Genomic DNA, 19,095 nt, shown 5'->3' with positions numbered 1-19,095 from the left:
ACCTTTGGTAATATGGCCATTTAAAAAAAAATTTTTTAAAGAGAGACAGAGAAAAGAGAGAGAGAGAGAGAGAGAGAGAGAGAGAGAGAGAGAGAGAAAAGAGAGAGAGAGAGAGAATTTTTTAATATTTATTTTTCAGTTTTCAGTGGACACAACATCTTTATTTCTTTATTTTTATTTCTTTATTTCTCTCTGGCCACAAGGGAATGAAAGAGACATCAAGAAGACAACTCAATCATAGTTGTTTTGAGTTGCAATTCCTTATTGTCAATAATTGATACAAAACAAAACAAAAAAAGTCAGCAAGGTTATGGAAGTCTTGAACATCACTGTCAACCAAATCATGAAGTCCAACGGAATGAAACAGATGAGCACCCTGCTAAAGTATTTTTAAAAAATACTTAAATAAAATTTGTGGTATTAGGGATTGAACCTGGGGTGCTCTACCACTGTGCTCCATCCCCAGCCCTTCTTATTCTTTAAAATTTGAGAGGGGTCTCCTTAAGTTGCCCAGGCTGGCCCTGAACTTGCCCTTCTCCAACCTCCACCTCCCAAGTAGCTGGTGTGACAGGCATGTGCCACCACGCCCAGCAAGGGACTTCCCGAAATACTGTGTGTGTGTGTGTGTGTGTGTGTGTGTGTGTGTGCAGGTCTCGAGGGTAGAAAAGTAGCTCAAATCCCAACAGGGACTTAGGTCTTCTTTCTGTCCCAGTTTACAGATAGGAGACTTCATCTAAAGTAACTGCCAAATCCCTCATGACTGAGTCACGGGCCTATGTCAGCAGTCATTTTCCAGCACGTCCAGTCCGTGCCCGTCTCCCCGTGTCTCCCCCGTGTCTCCCCCGTGTCTCCCCCGGGACCACCGTGCTGGGCGGCCGCATTGGGGGTGCTGGCTGCTGCAGCTGCAGTCGTCAAGCCTTTCTTTAAAAACAAAACAAAAACCCCAACACACTGTCCAACGCAACTCCATCTTCTTCACGCGTCAGTTTTCCTTAATATTCTCAGCACGCGGCGCAGTTTCCCTGATCGCCCCCAAAACCATTTCCAAGGGGAAATGCTGTCATTTCGATGGGGATCCATCTAAGGGGTCCTTCTGCTTCTGGGAGTAGCGCTTAAGTTGAGCCCCCCACCTCCTCAGGCTCCTAGAGACCCCCAGCTGGGGTTTGGGAGCAGCAGCCGCCAGGCCTGCAACCCGCGGGAGCGCCCGGCGGGGCAGCCGCAGACGCAGAGCCTCCCGGGAAGCGTAGTCTCCACTCGGTCCATCCAGCCGCGCTACGCCTAGGGAGGGCTCGGGGGCGCTGCGCATGCGCGGCGTCTGGGTCGGCTCGGGGGCTCTGCGCACGCGCGGCATCGGCCCCGCCCCCTCGCTGGGCTGCTCGGGCTCCGCCGGCGGCAGCTCGGAGAGCGGAGGCTGCGCACGTCGGTGAGCGTAGGGGACCGTCGGTAGTGAAGCGGCAGGTCCTGCGACCTCCTGCGCCCCCCAGCGTCCCTGGATACTACCGGTGGGCCCTGGAGGGCCGAGGCCGGTGGGGGCCCCGGACGCAGGTGGGACTGAGCCCGCGGAGCAGGTGTGCCACGCGGGGTGCTCGCGGGCCCGTCAGTCGGTGCAGCCGGCGGCCGCGGGGGCAGCCCTCGCGCACGTTGACACGACGGTGCCAGAACGCGCGTGCTGTGCGTCTGGGGCGAGACCCCGAGCTCTGGAGCCTGAAAGGCTGGCATCAGTTCCCGCTCTGTCACCTGTTAGGTGGCCTGGGTGAGTCTGCTTTCTCACCTGGGAACGAGGATGTTAGTCATGACCTCATGACTGTTTTGAAACTTGTAAGGCAGCACCTGTAGCGCAGCCAGGTGCAAGTTACTAAGCCCCGATAAGTGACAAGTGCTGTTCTGTTTAGGAGACAATTGTTCTTCTCATTGGATGACTCACCTAAACCCCACACCACTCTGAGATCAACATGACCATCTGCATTAAATAACCACGTAAGGTTGGTGGAGTCGTGAGTTTAGGTCATGAGCTAGCGGTTGAGGGAGCTCAGATTCAAGGGCAGGTGTGATTTGCTTCTGGTTTCAGGTGCTAATATCACAGCTGCCTGTTACAGGTATCGTGGCCTTTACAGCACTGAGCAGACTAATTTGTCTCCAAATACACAGGGATAGGATGGGAAGTGAATATAGAATTTTACCATGTGTTAAATGTATTCTGAAATTACCGGTATCTCTTCAGATCCCTTGGATCAGACAGGTTCCTGGCCCCTTCTGCACGCCAAGTTGTGTGTCTTTTAATATCTTCTGATATCGTAATTAATTCCAGGAGTCAAGTTTTTGCTCCTAAAGTGAATTTGTTTTTCAGGTCCAGGTTTCAGCTTCTTGCAACAAAGTAGCCCTTGTGAAGTAGGAAGAAGGGCCCCTCTGTGAACAATAGTTTTACCTGGAAGAGAAACCTCTCTGACTTAAGCTCTTTCTCCAGAGCTTCAGAGCAAGAGACAAGATCCCAAGAAGAAGCAGATCCTAGATTTGCATGATCAGAAGCAGTTCTTGTTCCTCCTGCCCAGGTTGAGCCTGACTTGCTGACAGTGCCAACTCCAGAAGCCACCGCAGACTGTGACAGTAGAAAATTTGGGCCAGCTTTGAGCATAGCAGGGTGAAGCAGGGAGGCCCAGGGACAGGTTGCCGGGGGAAGGCCACTTCATGGAAGGGCTTGTGCAGGGAGATCTGCAGGTGAGGGATGATTAGGTAGAAGGTGGAAGTTCTGTTCTGCTGTCCTGGAGAGGCTCAATCCCTTGCTTCTCCATTCTACAGATGCTGTGCTGCTGTCACATGTCTGACACCACGTGTGACTCTAATGAGTTTATCCTGGCTTCAGAGAATCCCAGAATGATGACACATGTGGGAGTTAGTTATATTTCTGACTCTGGAACAGTTTTAAAACATTGGATATGAAAGTCTCAGGGACTTTCCAAGGGATGCCTAGTTGGTGACAGGAGGAAAAAATAGTACAGTTCACTCACAGGTAAGTCACCAAAAGCATCTCATCAAAAGGGCTTTTAGAGAAATACATCCAGTTAAAACAAACAAAAATCCTTGCCTTAGAGTATCTTATTCTTTTACCAGGCTTTCTGTGAATTATCTCTATCAGAGGATAAGCAGTATTACTAAGAAAAAATGATAAATGATGCAAATGGAGTATTTTTCTGCTAAGCTAATTTTAATGAAAGCATAGTGTTTGATCCTTTGAAATGCTTTAAATCAAGGTATCCTTTGTTTTTATTTCTTTATTTTAGCTAGAAGGACATGTGCTTTATTGTTAAATCAATCTAGAAGACTTAATGTTCATTTAGAAGAAACAGCAGGTGTGAGCCCATGATCATTTCAGAGTTGCACTGGGACAGGTGTGCTGCCTGTAATGATCCTCTGCATGCATTCCAAGGCGTAGATGCTCTTTTAGAGCTGCCCTCCAATGGGGTTGGTGAGAGTTGGGGAAGAGAACCTGGTAGCTGTGAAGCAGGCAGTCTTATGACCCCATTCTCTTTATTTCTCCTCCAGCTGAGCCTTTACCATTCCTATGCTGTCCCAGGAGCCTCAGAAAATGAATACATCTCAAGTGAGCACTTTATTCATTCCCTCACTTTATTTATTTTTTTTAAAGAGAGAGAGAGAGAGAGAGAGAGAAAGAATTTTTTTAATATTTATTTTTTAGTTTTCGGCAGACACAACATCTTTGTTGGTATGTGGTGCTGAGGATCGAACCTCAGCCGCACGCATGCCAGGCGAGCGTGCTACCGCTTGAGCCACATCTCCAGTCCATTCCCTCACTTTATAATGTAACTGATTTATGAGGTTTAGAAGGGTCCATGCATTAAATGGAAAAGAGGAAATGGAAATAGGTCAAGTCAATCTTGATGGGAAATATAGTTTTACCATGAACTCCAACGTTTGCGCTTAGCCCTTGATAGATACATCTTTGCTGGGATATGTGGGCTTCCTCCACTAACCAGTTTGCTAAGATTTCATGTTAATCATGAATGGGAATTAAATTATATTGGAATATTTTCTGTATGACTGTTGGACAAATGTTATAGTATATCCTTTATAAATATTATAAAAAATATAATGGATTTTCTGATAGTATCCTGAATTGCTATATAGACCCTCGTTGCTAATAAATGTGCTAAATTGAGTCTTACACATTTTCTTAGTCTTTTTTAAAGCTTTTTCGAGGACTTTTATTTCTATATTCACAAATTAGATTATACTCTCTTGTTTCCCTGTCTAGTTACGTTATCATCATTATAGTCTCATAAAAGTGGGCAGTTTCCTGCTACTCCTTTTCTAATTTAGAATAGTGAGAAAGTATTGTCATATGAAGATTTTGGGAAATTCCCCTATAAATTTGGACTTTGTGAGGACTTTCTGTGTGAAGATTTTATTGAGATGACTTATTAGTCTGTTAAACAATTTATTATCATAAAACTATACTACATGGGTACTTTCATTAATGCAGTTTTCCTGATTACATTTTATTAGAAAATTTGTTCATTTTATTTATATTTTAGATGTATTTTTAATAGTACAAAGACTTTATTCCCTCTGCTGTGTCAATAGCAGCTTTAAACATTATTTTAGCATAAAAGTTCCTGATTAGAAAAGGACAAAATATGCTCTAATTGGCCCAGTCTGTACCCTAGAATTTCGTGGTGTGAGGATCTTAGTGATTAGTGTGTGAGCTCTGCGTAATGGAAGTGGATGAACGTGCACCTGCCCTGTTGGTGCGCTTTTCCCTTGCACACCCATCTGACAGTACTATTTGTTGAAAGCAATGTACCTTCTCCCTTGAATTGCCTTGGCACCTCTGTACACGTATGGGTCTGTTTCTGGATTCTGTTCACTTCTGATGATCAGTGTTTGTCGTTTGCTAATACAATGCCTTGGTAAGTATAGCTTTACAGTAAGTCTTGAAATCCAGTAATGAGCCTTCCAACTGATACCCTCTAAAATATGGGTGTTTTGCTTTTTTCCTTTTTTTTTTTGCACTGGATATTTACCTGGGGGCGTTAACCATTCAGCCACAACCTCATCCCTTTTTAATATTTTATTTAGAGACAGGGTCTTGCTGAGTTGCTTAAGGCCTCACTAAATTGCTCAGGCTGGCTTTGAATTTGCTATCCTTCTGCCTCAGCCTCCCAGGCTGCTGGGATTACAGGAATGTTCCACCACAGCCTGGCCTTATTTTTTTCTTTCTAACTCTTATGCCTTTTTTCTTTTCCTTTTTTGTATCAATGGACTATATTCCCATTGAATGTCAGGGAGAAGTCTTCTGTATTAAGTTATGAAGGGTAATATACAGTAGAGTTTGTTTTTTTTTTTTTTTTGAAAGATACCATTTGTCAAATTAAGAAAGATCCTCCCATTCTCAATATGTTAAGAACTCATTAATGGGTATTAAACTTTCTTAAAATTATTTACTACAGAAATATGTGATCATATTTCTTTCTGTGATGAACTGCAATATCTTGGATAAAAAATATTTTCCTGTCCGTGATTCTGAACCCTTAGATTGATTAGCTGTGTGCTGTTCCAGGCCTCAGTGTCGTTCAAGGATGTGACTGTGGAACTCTCCCCGGAGGAGTGGCAGCACATGGGCCCTGCCCAGAGGACCCTGTACAGAGAGGTGATGCTGGAGAACTACAGCCACCTGGTCTCCGTGGGTGAGCAGACCCCACTATGCAGCTCTCTCTACCATGCAGTTCTGTTTTCTCTTCTTTCCTTTTTAAATTCTAATCACTGTTGATAAGGTGTATATTTAACAGAAAATAATACTGAGCACCTTTCAGCATTCTGGTCACTGAGTTTGGAAAATGTATATAGTTGATTACTACCGTCAAAATCAAAATTTTTGGATATTTCTGTGGCCACCAAATGATTCTTATATCCCTTTGAATATTAGCAGTTTTTTTCTTTCTGTGCTAAGTACTCCTTTCTGTGCTAAGTACTCCTTTGTGTGCATGTATCACAATTTAATATCCTTTGTCAGTTGATGGACACATGGGTTTTTTTTTTCCAGTTTGGGGCTATTGTGAATACAGCCACAAAAAACACTCACATAAGATCTTTGCACCAACATGTGTTTTCATTTTTCTTCTGTAAATATGTAGGAGTGGGATTTGCTGTGTCTTCTGGTCAGTTTATTTATAACATTATAAGAAACTGCCAAAGATTTTCAAACTAGCTATGCTGCCACGTGTGTGTGTGTGTGTGTATATATATATATATATATATATATATATATATATATATATATATATTTCTTTTTATATATGTATGCACACACACATACGTATATATATAAATAATAATGGAATAATGATCGTATTGTTTTTTAGTTACCCACATTTGATAAGTCTTATTATTTCATCTTCAGATCATTTTTTGTTTACTTTAGCTTTTAGTTTTGGGGGATTTTTTGTTTTATTATTTAGTTGAAGTACAGACTTTATTAGATATATGTTTTGCAAACTTTTTCTCTCCATCTCTGGGTTGCTTTTTTTTTTTTTTTTGTACCAGGAATTGACCTCAGGGGCATTCAACCATTGAGCCACATCCCCAGTCCTATTTTGTATTTTATTTAGAGACAGGGTCTCACTGAGTTGCTTAGTGCCTTGCTGTTGCTGAGGGTGACTTTGAACTCTCCATCCTCCTGTCTCAGCCTCCCAAGCCACCGCACCTGGCTTGGCTTGCTTTTTTAAGAAGAAAATATTTCTTCTTTTTTTACATAGACTATTTTTTGAAAAGCTTTAATAACATTTTGTAATTGATAATAATTTTACAAAGTTTTGGGTACACTGTAGTATTTTGGTATGCATACACACTGTGTAATGATCAAATCTAGATAGTTAGCATATCCATCATCTCCAATATCAATCATTTCTTTGCAGTGAAACGTTTCAGAATCCTCTCTTCTAGCTATTTGGAAGTAAATAATACATTATTATTGTCTATCTTATCTCATTGTGTGGTGATCCAAAGCTTATTCCTCCTACCTAATTGAAAATTTGTACCCATTGACCACCCTCTCCTCCTATCCACCCTCTCTATCCTCTGGTAACCATTATTCTACTCACAACTTCTATGAGATTGATTTTCTTATATTGCATGTTAAGTGAGCTCATGTGGACTTTGTTTTTCTACACCTGATTTAATAATCACTTAGTGTGATTTCTTCTAGATCCATTCATGTTGCCACAAATAATATGATTTCATCTTTTTCTGGCTTAATAGTTTTTAATTTTGTGTGTACCACATGTTTTTCATCCATTCATCTCTTGAGGAACATTTAGGTTGATTTCATGTCTTGATTATTGTGGATAGTGCTGTAATAATCATGGGAGTATAGATGTTCCTTCAGTATATGGATTTCATTTCCTTTGGATGTATTCCCAGGATTGCTGGACCATGTGTAGTTCTGTTTTTAATGTTTTGATGAGATTCCATGCTGTTTTACTTAGTAGATGTGCTAGTTTACATTCCCACTGATGGTATGCAAGGGTCCCTGTTCTCTGCATTCTCACCAATGTTTGTTATCCTCTGTCTTTTTAGCAATCGCCATCCTAACAGTTGTAAAATAGTGAGGTTTTAGTTTGCATTTGCCAGTATCATGCTGTTTTGATCATTGCTGCTTTGTAATATGTTTGACGTCAAGTATTCTGATGCCTCCAACTTCATGTTTTTTTTTAATTGGTTTATTATAGTTATATGCAACAATGGGATTTATGGTGATATATTCTGACATAATTTGGTTGATTTATTTCCCCAGCACCTCCCCTTTCCTGCCTTCCACCTTCTCTTGCATCCCCTTCCTCTCGTCAGCTTATCTCCCAACTAGTTTTATGAGATACCTTTTATTCGTTTTTTCTCTCTAGCTTTAACTTATGAGAGAAAACGTATGACCTTGACTTTTTGATTCTGGCTGACTTCATATAACATGATGGTCTTCAATTCCATCCATTTTCCTCCAAATGACACAGTTTAATTCTTTATTACTGAGTAAAACTCCATTGTATATATATATATCATCCGCTGATAGACATGTAGACTGGTTCCATAACTTGGCTATTGTGAATTCCATTGCTGTAAACATGGGTGTGCAATTATTGCTGCAGTGTGCTGACTGTAATTCTTTTGCATAAATACCAGGAAGTGGCATAGATAGTTCATATGGTGCTTTCCTTACTAGTCTTTTGAAGAACCTCCATGTTCCTTCGTTCCCCATATCCTTGTCAGCATTTATTATTATTTGTGTTCTTGATTATTGCCATTCTCATTGGAGTGATGAAATCCCACTGTAGTTCAATTTGCATGTTCCTGATTGCTGAGGAGATTGAATAGTTTTCATATATTAGCTAACCATTTATATATCTATTTTTGGAGGGAGTACCAGGGATTGAATTTAGGGGCACTCTACCACTGAGCCACATTCCCAGTCCCATGTTGTACTTCACTTAGAGACAGGGTCTCACTGATGTGCTTAGCACCTCACTTTTGCTGAGGCTGGCTTTGAACTTGAGATCCTCCTGCCTCAGCTTCCAGAGCTGGGATTACATGCATGCACCTCTGTGCCTGGCCCATTTATATTTCTTCTGAGAAGTATCTGTTTAGATTCTTTGCCAATTTTTAATTAGGTTATTTGGGTTTTTGGGTATTAAGTTCTTTGAATTTATGGTTTACATGTTAGGTATCCCCCAAAAGCTCATGTGGGAGACAATTAAAGAAAATTCAAAGGTAAAAATTATTGGGTTATGAGAGGGTTTTTTTTGAATTTTTTATTTTTTATTTTTTTCATATCTATAAAACTATAGATTTTATTTTATTTTATTTTATTTTATTTTATTGGTTGTTCAAAACATTACAAAGCTCTTGACATATCATATTTCATACATTTGATTCAAGTGGGTTATGAACTCCCATTTTTACCCCGTATACAGATTGCAGAATCACATCGGTTACACATCCACGTTTTTACATATTGCCGTACTAGTGACTGTTGTATTCTATTGCCTTTCCTATCCTCTACTATCCCCCTCCCCTCCCCTCCCATCTTCTCGCTATACCCCATCTACTGTAATTCATTTCTCTCCCTTGATTTTTTTCCCTTTCCCCTCACTTCCTCTTATATGTAATTTTGTATAACAATGAGGGTCTCCTTCTATTTCCATGCAATTTCCCTTCTCTCTCCCTTTCCCTCCCACCTCTCGTCCCTGTTTAATGTTAATATTTTTCTCATGCTCTTCCTCCCTGCTCTGTTCTTAGTTGCTCTCTTTATATCAAAGAAGACATTTGGCATTTGTTTTTTAAGGATTGGCTAGCTTCACTTAGCAGTCTGCTCTAATGCCATCCATTTCCCTGCAAATTCCATGATTTTGTCATTTTTTAGTTCTGCACAATACTCCATTGTGTATAAATGCCACATTTTTTTTATCCATTCATCTATTGAAGGGCATCTGAGTTGGTTCCACAGTCTAGCTATTGTGAATTGTGCTGCTATGAACATCGATGTGGCAGTATCCCTGTAGTACGCTCTTTTAAGGTCTTCAAGGAATAGTCCTAGAAGGGTAATAGCTAGGTCAAATGGTGGTTCCATTCCCAGCTTTCCCAGGAATCTCCATACTGCTTTCCAAATTGGCCGCACCAATTTGCAGTCCCACCAGCAATGTACAAGTGTACCCTTTTCTCCACATCCTCGCCAGCACTTGTTGTTGTTTGACTTCCTAATGGCTGCCAATCTTACTGGAGTGATATGGTATCTTAGGGTGGTTTTGATTTCCATTTCTCTGACTGCTAGAGATGGTGAGCATTTTTTCATGTACTTGTTGATTGATTGTATGTCCTCCTCTGAGAAGTGTCTGTTCAGGTCCTTGGCCCATTTGTTGATTGGGTTATTTGTTTTCTTGTTGCTTAATTTTTTGAGTTCTTTGTATACTCTGGATATTAGGGCTCTATCTGAAGTGTGAGAAGTAAAGATTTGTTCCCAGGATGTAGGCTCCCTATTTACCTCTCTTATTATTTCTCTTGCTGAGAAAAAACTTTTTAGTTTAAGTAAGTCCCATTTGTTGATTCTTGTTTTTAACTCTTGTGCTATGGGTGTCCTATTAAGGAATTTGGAGCCCGACCCCACAATATGTAGATCGGAGCCAGCATTTTCTTCTATGAGATGTAGAGTCTCTGATTTGATATCAAGCTCCTTGATCCATTTTGAGTTAACTTTTGTGCATGGTGAGAGAAAGGGGTTCAGTTTCATTTTGTTGCATGTGGATTTCCAGTTTTCCCAGCACCATTTGTTGAAGATGCTATCCTTCCTCCATTGCATGCTTTTAGCCCCTTTATCGAATATAAGATGGTTGTAATTTTGTGGATTGGTTTCTGTGTCCTCTATTCTGTACCATTGGTCCACCCGCCTGTTTTGGTACCAGTACCATGCTGTTTTTGTTACTATTGCTCTGTAGTACAGTTTGAAATCTGGTATTGCTATACCTCCTGATTCACACTTCCTGCTTAGAATTGCTTTTGCTATTCCAGGTCTTTTATTTTTCCATATGAATTTCATGATTGCTTTATCTATTTCTACAAGAAATGCCGTTGGGATTTTGATTGGCATCGCATTAAACCTGTAGAGAACTTTTGGTAATATCGCCATTTTGATGATGTTAGTTGTGCCTATCCATGAACAGGGTATATTTTTCCATCTTCTAAGATCTTCTTCTATTTCTCTCTTAAGGGTTTTGTAGTTTTCATTGTATAAATCTTTCACCTCTTTTGTTAGGTTGATTCCCAAGTATTTTATTTTTTTTGAGGATATTGTGAATAGAGTGGTTTTCCTCATTTCCCTTTCAGAATTTTTGTTGCTGATATACAGGAATGCCTTTGATTTATGTGTGTTGATTTTATATCCTGCCACTTTGCTGAATTCATGTATTAGCTCTAGTAGTTTCTTTGTAGACCCGTTTGGGTCTGTTAAATATATTATCATGTCATCCACAAATAGTGATAATTTAAGTTCTTCTTTTCCTACTTTTATGCCTTTAAGTTCTTTTGTCTGTCTAATTGCTCTGGCTAGTATTTCAAGAACTAAATTGAATAGAAGTGGTGAGAGAGGGAATCCCTGTCTTGTTCCAGATTTTAGAGGGAATGGCTTCAATTTTTCTCCATTTAGAATGATGCTAGCCTGAGGCCTAGCATATATAGCTTTTATAATGTTGAGGTAAGTTCCTGTTATCCCTAGTTTTTCTGGTGTTTTGAACATAAAGGATGCTGTACTTTGTTGAATGCTTTTTCTGCATCTATCGAGATGATCATATGGTTCTTATCTTTAAATCTATTGATGTGGTGGATAAAGTTTATTGATTTCCGTATATTGAACCAGCCTTGCATCCCAGGGATGAATCCTACTTGATCATGGTGCACGATCTTTTTGATATGTTTTTGTATCCGATTTGCCAGAATTTTTTTGAGGATTTTTGCATCTAAATTCATTAGGGATATTGGTCTGTAGTTTTCTTTCCTTGAGGTGTCTTTATCTGGTTTGGGGATCAGGGTGATATTGGCCTCATGAATGAATTTGGAAGTTCTCCCTCTTTTTCTATCTCCTGAAATAGATTGAAGAGTATTGGTATTAGTTCTTCTTTAAAGTTCTTGTGAAACTCTGCTGTATATCCATCCGGTCCTGGGTTTTTCTGGGTTGGTAGTCTTTTGATGGCTTCTTCTATTTCCTCACTTGATATTGGTCTGTTTAGGTTGTTTATATCCTCCTGACTCAATCTGGGTAGCTCATATGCCTTAAGGAATTTATCGATGCCTTCACTATCTTCTATTTTATTAGAGTATAGGTTTTCAAAATAATTTCTAAATATCTTCTGTATTTCTGAAGTGTCTGTTGTGATGTTGCCTTTTTCATCCCATAAGCTAGTAATTTGGGTTCTCTCTCTTCTTCTCTTTGTTAGCATGGCTATTGGTCTATCAATCTTATTTATTTTTTCAAAGAACCAACTTTTAGTTTTGTCAATTTTTTTGATTGTTTCTTTTGTTTTGATTTCATTGATTTCAGCTCTAATTTTAATTATTTCTTGCCTTCTACGGTATTTGCTGCTGATTTGTTCTTCTTTTTCTAAGGCTTCGAGGTGTAGTGTGAGGTCATTTATTTGTTGGCTTTTCCTTCTTTTAAGGAATGAACTCCATGAAATGAATTTTCCTCTTAGTACTGCTTTCATAGTGTCCCACAGATTTTGATATGTTGTGTCTGAGTTTTCATTTACCTCTAAGAATTTTTTAATTTCCTCTTTGATGTCTTCTGTAACCCTTTGCTCATTCAGTAGCATATTGTTTAATCTCCATGTGATGTAGCATTTTTCCTTTCTCATTTTGTTATTGATTTCCAATTTCATTCCATTATGATCAGATAAAATGCATGGTAGTATCTCTACTCCTTTCTAATTGCAAAGATTTGCCCTGTGACATAATATATGGTCTATTTTTGAGAAGGATCCATGTGCTGCTGAGAAGAAAGTGTATCTGCTTGATGTTGGGTGGTATATTCTGTACATGTCAATTACGTCTAAATTATGAATTGTATTATTGAGCTCTATGGTTTCTTTATTCAACTTTTGTTTGGAAGATCTGTCCAGTGGTGAGAGAGGTGTGTTAAAATCTCCCATGATTATTGTATTATGGTCTATTTGACTCTTGAACTTGAGAAGAGTTTGTTTGATGAACGTAGCTGCACCATTGTTTGGGGCATATATTACTGATCGTTAAGTCTTATTGGTGTATGGTTCCCTTGAGCAGTATGTAGTGTCCTTGTTTATCCCTTTTGATTAATTTTGGCTTGAAGTCTATTTTATTTGATACAAGTATGGACACCCCTGCTTGCTTCCGGGGTCCGTATGAGTGATATGATTTTTCCCAAAATTTCACCTTCAGTCTCTGTATGTCTTTTCCTATCAGATGAGTCTCCTGTAGGCAGCATATTGTTGGATCTTTTTTTTAATCCATTCTACTAGCCTATGTCTTTTGATTGGTGCATTTAAGCCATTAACATTTAGGGTTACTATTGAGATATGGTTTGTATTTCCAGCCATATTTGATGTATGTTACTTAACATGATTTGTTTTTCCTCTATGATTAGTTTTTCCTTTACTACCTCCTGCTGTTGGTTTTCATTGCTATTTTTTATTTCCTCTTCATGTAATGTTTTGCCAAGGATGTTTTGAAGAGCTGGTTTTCTAGCTGCAAATTCTTTTTAACTTTTGTTTATCGTGGAAGATTTTTATTTCATCTTCAATCCTGAAGCTTAATTTTGCTGGATACATGATTCTTGGTTGGAACCCTTTTTCTTTCAGCATTTGAAATATGTTGTTCCAGGATCTTCTAGCTTTCAGAGTCTGTGTTGAGAGATCAGCCATTATCCTGATTGGTTTACCCCTAAATGTAATCTGCTTCCTCTCTCTTGTGGCTTTTAAGATTCTCTCCTTATTCTGTTTGTTAGGCATCTTCATTATTATGTGTCTTGGTGTGGATCTCTTATGATTTTGTACATTCAGGTAGATCAGTGGGGGAGTGTCTCTGAGGTTTATATTTTGTCTGTGCTGAGAGGAGCTCTCGCTCTCTCACTTTGCATCCTTTCCTCCACCACACTCTGCCTTCTTGTCCTGCTTCACCTCAGGCCTTGGGAAATGGAGTTGACCATCTATAGACTGAGACTCTAAAACTGTGAACACCAAATAACCTTTCCTCCTCTAAAATTGTGTTTATCAGATCTTTTGGTCACTACACTATAGCTCTGTAGTGTAATTTGAGATAGGGTATTGTGTTGCCTCCAATATTGTTCTTTTGTTGTTGTTTTTTGGGTACTGGAGATTGAACTCAGGGGCACTTGACCACTGAGCCACATCCCCAGCCCTGTTTTGTATTTTATTTAGAGACAGGGTCTCATTGAATTGCTTAGTGCCTTCTTTTTGCTGAGGCTGGCTTTGAACTTACCATCCTCCTGCCTCAGCCTCCTGAGCTGCTGGGATTACAGGTGTGTGCCACTGTGCCTGGCTCCAGTATTATTCTTATTAATCAGAATTGCTTTGGCTATTCTCAGTCTTTTTTTCTTCTGTATGAATTATAGAATTGTTTTGTTTAGTTTCATGAATAATGGCACTGGTATTTTGATGCGATTGTATTGAATCTGTAGACTATCTTTGGTAATATGGCCATTTTAACAATATTAATTCTGCCTATCTATGAAGATGGGAGGTCTTTCCATCTTTAATGTCTTTTTTATTTCTTTCCTCATTGTTTATAATTTTCATTTTAGAGATCTTATACCTCCTTTGTTAGATTTATTCCTAGTTTTTTTTTAAATCTATTTGAATGGAATTGTTTTCCTGATTTTTTTCCCAGCAGATTCATTATTGGTGGTGTATAGAACAGCTGTTGATTTTTATATATTGATTTTGTGTCCTGATACTTTGCTGACTTTGTTTATCAGCTCTAGAAATGTTCTGATGGAATTGTGTGGATCTTCTAAGTATAGGATCATATCATCATCAATCAGTAAAAATTTGGCTTCATCTTTTCCCATTTATATTGCTTTTATTCCTTTATCTTGCCTGATTACTCTGGTTAAAATTTCAAGTACTGTGTTGAGTAGAAGTTGTAAGAGAATACCTTCTAGCCTTGTTCCTGATTTTGGAGGAATTTCTTTCCATGTGTTCTCTAACAGGATGATTTTGCCTTTGAGTTTGTAGTAGTAACCTTTATAATGTCAAGTTAAGTTCCTTCTATCCCTAGTTTCTTTAAATTTTTATCAGGATGGGGTGCTAAATTTTGTCAAAGGCTTTTTCTGCATCTGTTGATGTGATCATGTGATTTGCATCCTAATTTTATTGATGCAGTGCATTGCATTGTAGATTGTATATATTGAACTATCCTTGAATCTCTGGAGTGAAATCAACTTGATCATGTTGTAAAATTTTCTTAGTGGTGTTTTTGAATCTGGGTTATTAATATTTTATTCAGAATTTTTGCATCAGCCTTCAAGGGGGATATTACCCTGCAGTTTTCCTTCCTTGACATGTCCTTATCTGGTTTTGTCGGGGTGATTCTGGCTTCATGGAATGTATTTGGGAGTTGTCCTCACCCCTGTCTTTCTTTCATGAAACCCTTTGAGGAGCAGTAGCATTGGTTCTTCACTGAAGCTGCGGTAGGATTCAGCTAAGAATCCATTTGGAGGCTGGGGCTGTGGCTCAGTGGTAGAGCACTTGCCTAGCATGTGTGAGGCACTGGGTTCACTCCTCAGCATGATATATAAATAAGTAAATAAAATAAAGTTATTATGTCCATCTACAGCCAAAAAAGGAAAAAGAATCCATTTGATCCTGGACTTTTCTTTGATGGCAGGCTTTTTATTACTGTTCCAGTCTCATTGCTTGTTACTAATCTGTTTGGATTTTTAATATCCTACTGGTATATTTTTGGTAGGTCATATTTGTCTAGAAATTTGTCCATTTCTTCTAGATTTTTCAGTTTATTGCAACTAAGATTTCCCAGATAATTTACAATAGTATTCTTTCATTAATTTTTGCTCTGATCTTCATTATTCTCTTCCTTCTGGATTTGGAATTATTTTGTTCTTGTTTTCCTAGAGCATTGAAGTGTATCTTTAGATTGTTTATTTGTGATCTTTCTGACTTTTTTTATGTAGGCACTCAGTGCTATAAAATTTCCTATTAGAACTGCCTTCATGTGAGTCAGAGATTTCAGTATGTATTATAGTTTCATGTTTGACTAAGAGTTTCCTAATGTCACCAGTCATTTCTTCTGTGAGCCATTTATCATTTGAAAATGTATTGTTCAGTTTCTGTATCTTTATGTATTTTCTGTAGTTTTTTGTTGTTGATTTATAATTTATGTCATTATGATTTGATAAGATGAAGAGATCAATTTTTAGTATTTGCCAAGACTTGCTTTGTAGCCTAAAATATGGTTTATGAGCAGCTGAAAAAAAGTGAATTGGCTATTGTTGAAAGAAATATTCTATAGATGTCTATTAGGTTCATTTTATTTATAATATTTTTTTATGTCTGAAGATTATTTACTGAACTTATGTTTAGATGACCTATTTATTAGTGAGAGAGAAGTGTTGAAATCACTCAGTGTTGGTATAACGTAGTCCGGCCTTTGTTTTTAAACAAATCTGCCTGTTCATGTCTTTTAAATTGGAGAATTGAGACCATTTACACTGAATGCTGTTATAAAGAGATGTTGATTATTTCCTGCTGTTTTGGTGTATTGCTAATGATTCATTCAGTTCTAATCCTTATTTGTTTACCCTTCTAATGAGATTCATTTTTCAGGAGCTCTAGAATTTAAGTTCTACTGTGTATAGTATTTCTTTTTAAGTATTTTTCTGTAATGCTGGCTTAGTAGTCATGAATTATTTTAGTTTATGCTTATCTTGGAATTTTTAAAAATTTTTTCTTTAATTCATAAGAATAGCTGTTCTGGATAAAGCAATCTTGGTTGGCAGTTATTTTCTTTCAAGGTTTAGAATACCTCATTCTAATCCCTTATGGATTTTAGAGTTTGTGGCAAGAAATCAGAGGTTACTCTTAGTGGTTTACCTCTTACTATGATCTGGTGTTTTTTCTCTTTAAGCTTTTAAAATTGTGTTCTTGTTTTCTGTGTTAGACATTTTAATTAGAATGTGTCATGGAGAAGGATTCTTTTCGGATCCCTCTTGTTTATTTGTGGTTCTGTGTCTCCTTTATATAGATGTCAGTCTCATCCCCAAGGTTTGGAAATGTTTCTGTTATTTCACGGAAAAGCTTATTAGCCTTTATCTTTTCACTTCCAGTGATTCTTAGGTTTGTCTTTTCATGTTGTCCTATTTTGATAATTTTATTTTTCTTTATTGCTGATTGAGTGTTCAAGTTCATGTATTTTGTATTCGAGTCCTGAAATTCTGCCTGCTCTGTGGTCTAATCTATTGGTTTGACTTTCCACTGAATTTATTTGATTTGTTGTCTTTCATATCCAGAAATTTTGTTTGGTTCTTTTTCTGAATCTCTCTTTACTGAAAGGCCCTTTCAAATTCTATGTTTTCCCTCTTGATCACTCCTTAGGTCTGCTTCAATGATTTTCACAGTGAACTTTTTATATTCATTGTCTGGAGCTTCCTCCAAATCCGTATCTGGAGATTCACTTATTGTCAGGGGTTGTAAATTTTGGAAGGGCTCTTGTTAGCCTGCTTCCTTGTGTTTCATGAGTCTTATTTTTGCACATCTGTTGTGATGTGTTTCTCTTTTTTGTGGGAGATTTTCTTTTTGCATGTTTTTATTGATAAATTATAGTTGTGCGATGATGAGATTTGTTGTTAAATATTCATACATGCACATAATATAACAATATATTTTGATCAATATCACTCCAAAGCACTTCCCCTCTCTCCCCCCACCTCCCAACCTCTGGTCCCTTTTCTCATCTCCCTTGGTTTTCATGATATCCCTGCCTACCCCCGCCCCATACACATACCATCCAACTCTTGAACTTTTGGGTTTGGCTTATTTTGCTTAACATGGTGCTCTCTGGTTCTATTCATTTTCCTGCAAATGACATAAATAGGGGCCTATTGAGAAAACCATTGCCTGTGCCTATATATTGGAGTGTTGACCCTACATTTATTTTTTAGGAGTTACATAGTGTCTGGTCTGAATCCCGGGTCTTTGATCATTTTGGGTTGACTTTTGTGAGGGTAGGAGAGGATGGTCTACTTTCATTCTTTTACATACGGATAACCAGTTTTCCCAGTGCGATATGTTAAAAAGGCTGTGTTTTCTCCAATGTGTTCTTGGCACCTTTGTCAGGGACCAGATGGCTGTAGATGCATGGGTTTGTCTCTCTGTCTTTACTGTGTCATTGTTCTATGTGTGTCTCCTTATGCCAGTCCTAGGCAGATTTGTGACCTAGCTTTGTAGTAAAATTTGAAGTCAGGGATTGTGATGCCTCCAGCACTGCTGTTTTGGCTTAGCACTGCTTTGGCTATTCTGGGTCTTTTAGTCTTCCACATGAATTTTAGGACTATTTCTCCCAGTTCTGTGAAGAATGTCATTGGTATTTTGATGGGAATTACATTGAATTTGTGTATTGCTTTTGGTGGCTTGGCCATTTTAATGATATTGATTCTGCATGTCCATGAACATGGAAGTCTTTCCATCTTTTGAGGCTGTCTTCAGTTTCTTTCTTCCATATTTTATATATTATTCCTAGAGGGTTTTTTAGGCTATTATGAATAGAATTATTTTCCTGATTTCTTTCTCAGCAGATTCATTGATTGTATAGAGGAAAGCCACTGATTTTTGTATGTTGATTTTGTAACCCACTACTTTGGGTATAGCAGTCTTTTGGTGGGACTTTTGGATCTTCTAATTATAAGATCATGTTGTCTGCAATGATGGTTTTACTACTTCTTTTCCATTTTTATCCTTTTTATTTCCCTTTTCTAGCCTAATTACTCTGACTGTATTAAGTAGGAGTGGTGAGAGTAGATATCCTTGTCTTAATTCCAGACTTTAATGGAAATGCTTTCAGTTTTTCCCCATTTCTATGAGATTGATGTTGGGTTTTTCATGTATAACCTTTTTGATGTTGAGATAGGTTCCTTCTTTGTCTAATTTTTTCAGTGTTTTTATAATGGATGGGTGCTGAATTTTGTCAAAGGTCTCCTGTATCTATTGAGATGACTAATTCTATTTGTATGATAAATTACATTTATTGATTTGCATGTGTTAAACCATTCTTGCATTTCTGGAATAAAACCAACCTGGTTTTGATGTACAATCTTCTTACTATGTAGTTGAACATGATTTGCTAATATTTTATTAAGTATTTTGTGTCTAATTTCATCAGGGATATTGGTCTACAGTTTTCTTTCCTTGATGTATCCTTATCTGGTTTTGGTATGATACTGGCTTCATAGAATGAATTTGGAAGTGTTCCTTTATGTTTCATGGAATAATTTGAGGAGTATTAGCATTTGTTTTTCTTTAAAGGTCTGGTAGAATCCAG

At 38.2% G+C, this 19,095-nt stretch overlaps 1 protein-coding gene across 4 annotated transcripts in view; it reads left to right on the top strand.

The window, feature by feature from the left end:
• The first annotated feature begins 1,371 nt into the window (after positions 1-1,371).
• Positions 1,372-19,095, top strand: part of LOC113176149 (uncharacterized) — a 31,476-nt gene continuing 13,752 nt past the window's right edge. The window contains exons 1-5 of one of the 4 annotated variants that reach the window (XM_077792310.1): positions 1,372-1,753; positions 2,348-2,715; positions 2,797-3,007; positions 3,541-3,598; positions 5,576-5,702. In XM_077792310.1, coding sequence (XP_077648436.1) covers positions 3,560-3,598; positions 5,576-5,702 — 166 coding nt within the window. In that variant the 5' untranslated portion in view covers positions 1,372-1,753; positions 2,348-2,715; positions 2,797-3,007; positions 3,541-3,559. Of the gene's footprint in view, positions 1,754-1,892; positions 1,983-2,347; positions 2,716-2,796; positions 3,008-3,540; positions 3,599-5,575; positions 5,703-19,095 lie in introns of those variants that run through there. The other 3 variants (XM_077792309.1, XM_077792308.1, XM_077792311.1) reach the window with 3 other exon arrangements.

This window comes from Urocitellus parryii, chromosome 13, assembly GCF_045843805.1.
Source record: "Urocitellus parryii isolate mUroPar1 chromosome 13, mUroPar1.hap1, whole genome shotgun sequence".
In the NCBI taxonomy this organism is placed as follows: domain Eukaryota; kingdom Metazoa; phylum Chordata; class Mammalia; order Rodentia; family Sciuridae; genus Urocitellus; species Urocitellus parryii.
Note: the sequence above shows the minus strand (reverse complement) of the source record. Positions and strands in the feature narration are given on the sequence as shown.